This window comes from Rhea americana, unplaced genomic scaffold (genome assembly GCF_003343005.1).
Source record: "Rhea americana isolate MKP2758 unplaced genomic scaffold, rheAme1 scaffold_356, whole genome shotgun sequence".
NCBI classification, from domain to species: Eukaryota; Metazoa; Chordata; class Aves; order Rheiformes; family Rheidae; genus Rhea; species Rhea americana.
Genome location: NW_028186486.1, coordinates 245968 through 253700, shown reverse-complemented (window position 1 = coordinate 253700; position 7733 = coordinate 245968). Strand labels below are relative to the sequence as shown.

General features: G+C 38.5%; 1 protein-coding gene across 1 annotated transcript in view; it reads right to left on the bottom strand.

The window, feature by feature from the left end:
• Window positions 1–5426: 5426 nt before the first annotated feature.
• MYCN (MYCN proto-oncogene, bHLH transcription factor) overlaps window positions 5427–7733 on the bottom strand; it is a 4892-nt gene continuing 2585 nt past the window's right edge. Inside the window, exons 3-4 of the mRNA XM_085312035.1 lie at window positions 7474–7563; window positions 5427–6923 (exon numbers count right to left, since the gene is read on the bottom strand). Of these exons, the coding sequence (XP_085168161.1) occupies window positions 6325–6923; window positions 7474–7563 (689 nt within the window). The 3' untranslated portion in view covers window positions 5427–6324. The remainder of the gene's footprint in view (window positions 6924–7473; window positions 7564–7733) is intronic.

Sequence of the window (7733 nt, the reverse complement as noted above, 5' to 3'; positions counted from 1 at the left end):
CGCAGAAGAGTGTTTGGTCCAGTCCCAGTAAGAGCCTGGGGTGGGTGCTCTGAGCTGTCCTCTGCGAGAGCCTGGGGCTAAGGAGAATTAGGTGCCTGGGAGAATTAGGTGCCTGGCAGCTAGGTGCTTGAAACCATCTAATGCTTACAATGCTTGGTGATTAAAAGCATAACTAAACAGAAGTAGAAAACATGATTCAGCCTACCTCTAATATAGGACTAAGCTATATTTAGCTGTTAGACACTGCTCTCTTGGGCAACAGGGTTGCTGTCATAATTTTTTTCATGATTAATATAGCAACTCATGGTAACACAATCTAACCTCAGTTTCAGACAAATAACAGAGAAGACAGTTCCGCTGCTTAAAAGCATACAGTATAAAAGATAGAAAGCCGTAAATACTTAAAGCAGACAAATGAGATTTGGGAATTGGGAGCACAGAATAAGAAAAAAGAAATAACAATCTTGTTTTACAATAAAATGAAAATGTCTCCACTTATCTAAACAGTGTCAGATGGAAGAACTATATCATGGCAAAGACAGACTCCACAAATAGAGTAGATGTAATGATGTACATGGAACCTCGCAATGATTACACTTATGAAATTTAACTCAGCAGCTCAGAGATGATTCCCAAATAGGTCCTAATTCAGTTGTAAGTCTGATGAATAATACATACCCTTCCATTTCATTATGGAGTTCAAAAACACTAAACATTAATTGTATTTATTTATTTTGTACATACAGCTTTTTTCCCTTTCTGTATTACTTCAGAGGGTCATAAATGGGCTGATCATAAATACATGGGAAAACAAAACAAAACATTTGTTCATCTGTTTTTTCTTCAAAGGACCAAATGGCCAGTCATGTTACTTACACATTTAAAACACAGAGTAGGCTCATGAATCAGCATGAGGAATTCCTTGTGTGCATATAGCATGTATGTTAATATATTCATACAGTAGATACACTAGGAACCTTTGCAGCTCATAAATTAAGAATTCATTCCTCTGAGTTGACTGTTGCTCAAATATATATATATATATATATATATATATATATATATATAAAATTAATTTCATGGAAGGAAGGATCTGGCCATTAAAACACAAAGCTGGATGGGAATCACAGAGCTGCAGTCAGGGGAAATTCTCACCTCATGCAAGGTAACGGCAAAGCATCCATTGGTTTGGCTGTGGCCAGACTTCCCTGAAGGGCAAGCACAAGCGAACAGGCAACAAAGTGTAGCCTATGGTGGAACAAATGGAAAATGTAGCCCAGCAGAAGTGCAAGCTTGTCTGGCTGCAGAGCAAGGGTCTGATTCCAGGGAGACTACAGAGGCAAGCTGATGCTCTGGTTGTCAGCGCTCTTGCACTAGCAAGAAGTACTGCAACACACTGCACCAGCCTGTCACCTTCTTTTCCATGATTTGCATTTTTTTTTCTGAATGAGATTTCCAAAGTGTTGTGTATCTGGTCTTTTGAATGCAAACCCTGCTTGCTTTAAAGAGATTATTGTGACATCTCAAAAGCCTTTAAGTTTCATGTCTTTTTTGGACTGCCAAGAGAAAAGATACTCCATATATTTTAGGTATAAAGGAAAGAGGGAAGGGGAAGGGAAAGGGAAAAGGAAAGGGAAAGGCAACGGTGAAGGCGAGGCAAAGGCAGTGAAGAGGCAAGGAAAGGAATACAGGTATAAATGATGATACATTTGTCAAGCGCGTGATAAAAAAGATGGTACATAAAAAGGTCATTAAATTCATGATCCAAACTTAAAAATTTAAATAAAATTAATCTTCTGGTTTAAGCCAGCCCCAAGCCAGGAAATTGAGGCTTAAGAATGAGATTCTTTTAAAGTCATTTTATCCTAGCTTGGTTTATCGGCATATTTACCAGGAGCAAATGTACCCTCTGCAAATTATACACATCATGAAATCTCAGGCAGCTCTGCCAAGACCTGGTGATAAGTTGCTATAACAGCAGCTTGGGGTTTGAGAAATTTACTTTTCTTCGCACTCATGGCAACAGGTGACCTGGTGGTAATGACATCATTAACACATTTCACCTTTTTAAGCTCTCCCGCTGGTGTTTTACTTATGCTGGTTTATGGGGGAATCATTGCATTTTGGTGTTTGAAGTCCCTTGTGTTCTTAGTGGTAGCTTTAAGAAAATAAGCCGAAAAGTGGAAGGAGATTGTCCTCTGGGGTATGTGATTTGCGAGGAAACCATTCGATTCTATCAGCCGATTCTGCCTTGCATGAAAAAGAACTTGAGAATTTTATAGCAGAGTAAGTAAGACTGGGATCAATCTAGTTCAGTTTTCCCTTTGTGAATGGGCAATATCAGTTTTTTAATAAGGAGCTATTAGGCACTCTCAAATTTTGTTTTAGAAGCTTCTTCAGATATATTTGGATTTATCATGCAAATATGGGTCTGTATATTAACAAAATGGAATAGTGTTTCTATTCATCATTTGACTGAGCTTTAGGGATTCTTCACTCTAGACATGCATGGACCAGGATCTTTTATTACTGTTTTTTGTAAATCTCATAGTGATTCTTCTGAAAATACTATTAAATAAATTGTTTACCTCTTCTTTTTAAAAGCTATCTTCCCTACACCTCTCAAATTTATCATTAAATAGAAAAGAACCCGAAACCATCTTCTATTTAACAATTGTAACTTAATAACATCCTACAACTGAGATTTCTGCTTACAAAAACATGTCCTTGACAACTTGTTCCCTACAGCAACAATTTGAAAGCAAACTTATTAACCCCTGAAAGTTATTTAAAACCAAACAAGATAAAACAAAAAAGACAAACCCAAAGAAGGCACTAGTTGTACAGCACATACAGCACATAGGCACACACAGTACAATACATGGGAGCCTTTCTGATATGTATGGGGCCAGATCCTATTTCACTGAAATCAGTTGAACCTTTATCATCAAATTCAAAAGGATCAGACCAAGACCGCCCCAAAAAAGATCACACCAAAAAAAGAAAAAAAAAAAGCATTTCCAAATGGGATTTTGTGCTTAATATCCAAACAAACCTAAGTCTTGAACATCTGTATTATACATTAAGTGCTTGGATATCACAACAGTAAGAAACACAACTTCGTTCAGTCTCAGGAAGATAAGGAGCAATTAGCTTGGACTAAAGTAGTTTTCAACTACCTATTGGAAGGCCACAGAGAAGGTGCAGACAGACTCTTGGAAGTGCAACCAAAAAGATGGGAGACAATGGACATAGCTTGCAACAAGTAAAATTCCGAAGAGATATTAGGAAAAAACTGTTTCACAATGATGGGAGTGATGAAATGGCTAAATTTGCTGTGGAACTTCCATCTCTGAAGATATTCCAAATTTGGCTTCATATGACCCAGAGCAACCTGGTCTAACTTTGAAATTATCCCTGCTTTGAGTGGAGGAATTGGACCAGATGCTCTTGAGAAATCTCTTCCAAACGCAGAGGACGAGAAGAGAGAAAGGGAGAAGGCGATGAACAGAGAGAGAGGGGCAGAAGAGAGGGTAATCTCTGATTTTGCATATTCAATCCTTAGAGTGTACATTCTTAAACTGTACACATCATTGTGTGATTTATTTTTGTCCAAATATGATTTATATTTTGTAGGAAAGTATTCAGACAACATACAGTGGCAGCATGTTTTTACATTACACTAAGTCTAACAAATTTATGTTAGGAAGCTCTACTGGAGGTCAAGCAGACACAGGTAAGAGAGAGTGTGGTGAGATGATTGAAAAGCTTTCCTTCTCTTAGTAGACAACTCATGTGACTTGTGACCCTGTGTGAAAACTGTGCTTATAGAAGTGGTTCAACAAGAATTGCTAACAAAATGGGGTTTTAAAACAATTTCAAAACTGGTTACAAGTTGTAACTAGTAAAATTAAATGCTCTTTGTGACTGCCTACACCAATGAAAACTGTTTAGGATTTTTTAGTGTTTTTTATTGAACTGAGAAGGTGGAAGAAACAAGCCTAAGCCCAAATTAAGCGATAAAAAATGAGAATTCTTCTTCTGGAATGATTGTGATCCTCATATCTAAATTTATAAAATACATTAAGTCAATTCAGGCCAAATCCTCAGATGGTGTAAACTGGTGTAAGCATAGTTCACTCCAAACAGCATTTGACAGTTTGTGTATGTTGAGAATCCAAGTTTACTGCACTGAAACATTTGCAAGTTCGACTCCCAATGTTCTTTGGTAAAGAAATTGGATGGGACCCAGGAATGCACAAGTTATGGGTGCATGGACAAGCTAGTGCAGGGCATGAACATTCAGCATGTCAGTCACCATGGTGATTATGCCCCAATATATACCCTCTGTTACCACACGGTACATATTAGATATCCTGTATCTTTTTTCACCAAGCAAGCTACTTCCCATTTACTTTGGCTAAAGAATGGGCAATTTTCAAAGACTAACTTCCTGCAAGTTAATCTACTTAATAACCACTTGTTCATTTCTCCATGCCCTTGTTTTTCAGGTATAGTACAGAAAAAACAGAAGTATCTGTACAGACTAGAAAATATAACAGCTCCTTGGTCTCCAGACAGCTCTTAAGTCTAAAACTTATTACCAAGCATATTTCACAGACTCGCAGGTCATGTAAGTAACACCATGAAATGCTATGACATCTGAGACAACCCTTTACTCAAGTCCACTGTCCAGCCTACACACCATCTGATGTATGCTTCATAGCTCTCCATGCAACAGAAGAGGTATTCCTATTGCATTATGATATGCCAACATATACAGTTGAACTCAGTATTTCAGTATTGAGTATTTTCCCTGGGATTTTTAATTCTTACTAACTTAGCATAAGTAGTAACAAATAGGCTTTTATGCTACAGATGAGAAAGAATATCAGTTCTCCTATGCACTGCTGGACAGCTTTAAGGATACGGCTTTCGTAATGCAAGGAATAAAAAGTAGCAGTTAAGAGAAGAACTTGATTTCCTACAAATGTTTCATTTTTGGAGCTGTGGCAAATTATTCACCCTTCTACCTGTCTAGCACACAGACGCCAGTCCCATAGCAAATGCTTATAAGCCATGTTCCTGAGCCCTCAGAATTCTCTGCATGTGGTGCATTTTCCAAAAAAATCTTTAAAGACAGAGGAGTCCTTCCATTCATTAATGACAGTAAGTTCAGTCCCTTGGGACAATCATGACATCAAAGGAAACAGTTGAAGTATGAAAAAAATAGGAAATTTGTTTTTACTATTACTTTGAACCAAAACTGGAAATTTCCCAGCTAGTTGACTTTTCTTATGCCATCACCTATAGACATCAAATGCCTAGAATATGGAACCACGTTTTTCTATTTCATGAACCTTTTCAAGTTAATGATTTTATTTAAAAGAAAAACTTCATTTAAAAGAAAAATAGTAAATGGCACATCATGTAATTGCTATTTATTTTCATAAACATGAGGTATTTCAAAGTGCTATAAGACGCAGCACTAAATGTACATTGTTGGAAGAAATTAAACACAGAACTTTGCAGTTACCCAGTTCTATGCACCAAACATTAACAAATACATTAACTGGAAGAAACAGGCTAGGAAAAGGCATATATAGTAAATTTCTTTACAAAAGTTTCTTAGTTCAAAAAAGTGATAAAGTAATATCTACTCAAAACTTTCACAACTCATTTTCATACGAAAATATAAGTATCAAATTTAGTTATGTATCAGCATCATACTAAAGTATACAGGCAATGTAAGAATTAGTACAGTACATAACAGAGATTAACAATATATTTGTATACAAAAACATGCTCCTCAAACATTGAGGTATTACAGTACTTAGGTATGAACTTCCAGTCTAATACTGGTAGCAAAAGCCACCTCTCATAACCCAAGACATGTACAAAAGGCAAGTGTGTAGATGGTATTTACAGAAAATTCCCACAGGGGTACAAATGCCAACCCCTAAAGTAACATCTGTTAGAACATAAGCACCATAAAAATTAGGAATGAACATTTTTAAACTCAACTAGATGTCATCAGCAGCTCCAAATGCTCACAACAATTTAGAAAAAAAAATCCCACCATCTACAGTTCTTAAGAAGAAAAACAAAGGCAGTCCATTCTTGTTTGGTAGTCTTGCAATAAAATTCTTGCAAGAACATCCATTTGCTCCGTACCCGGATAATATAGTTTGTCGATTACTTCAGGGACTGGATTGAAAGTAAAACCAACATTCTTAACGTCAAAAAACACAATTTTTTTAAAGAATCAAAAATGTGCAAAGTGGCAATGACTGTCCTGGTCAGCCAAAAGAAAAAAAAAAAAGTTTAGCAAGTCCGCTTGTATTCTATTTTCTTTAGCAATTGTTGTTGTCTAGCTTGCAATTTTTCCTTTTCTAGCAATAACTTCTGCTCCTCTGCCTGAAGGGAATGGACATACTCAGTGGCTTTTTTTAAGATCACAACTTTTGCAGCTTTCTCATTTTTAACCAGTTCTGGAACATGGTCCCTTAATGTGAGGAAACTTGACCGTAGATCATTACGTCGTTGACGCTCCAGGATATTATGGTTACGTCGACGTTCACTATCCTCTGAATCAGAATTTCGAGGACTTGAACTCTTAGACTTTGGTTGGATCGTGGGTTTTACTGGACGGGGCACCTCGGTTTTTAACTTTTTCGGTGGTGGAGCATCTTCACTCTCCATATATGGAGAAGGAGCAGCATAATTATGCTGCTGATGAATTGGTGCACAACGCTTTAAAATCAGTTCATTCTGCTGTGTCCTGACCGACGGAAAAGTAGTATTTTTAGGGCGCACTGTAATAGTGAGGGTGGTAACAGCCTTGTTGGAGGAGGAGCGCCTTTTCTCCACTGTCACAACATCAATTTCTTCTTCTTCGTCCTCTTCCTCCTCATCTTCATCATCTTTCGGCAACACAAAATGGAAAATAAATGTTATTCTCACAGAAAATATTCAGAAAAAATATCAATATAGATGCATTTATTGACAAAATACGTGCAGCAAAAGCAGCGATGAAGTAAGTGCTACTGAAAATAGGGTGTGTCCACTATCTATAATCAGATATAGATCTAGAAAAATGTGTAATATATACAAAATGCATATTCAGACCTAGACATAATAACATTATTTTGAAAATTTAATGTAATAATTTTACGGGCTTTTCTAAATGCTTTTGATCTTCAGTAAAAGCGGGGCTAACCACCCACATAACCTCCCTGGCAGAAGGAGTTTTTAGACGGAATGCCCGAATTTTTTATTCCAGCCACAGAGCCGGGGTAGAAGACGCATGCACCGAGCCACAACGCAGCCCGGGGTTGGTGGAAAAGCAGCCGGGAAGTGGAACAATTGCTGGGTTTGTTCGGCTGCAGAAGGTGAAGCTGCTCCAGCCGGGGACCCTTTAAGCCGGCGTTTGGTGCACTGCCAAGAAGACAGCTGTTGGAAGTGCTTCCTCACCCAAAGCTGTCAAACCAGACATTAAAGGGACAGCAGGCTTTGAAACGCGGGGCAGATCACCACGTTTATGGCGACGGTCATACGGCCCGGCTCATTCACACAGGCCAAAGATCGTCTTAACCAAACCGGACTTTTCTGCGCGTTTCCGGGCACGCGAGCCGGGCAGCGCGAAGGCAACGCCTCCGGCGCGGGGTGACCCCCCCCCCCACGGGCGCCCACGCGGCGCGGATGACACGCGCGGCGGCCGCCGCTCCCGCCCG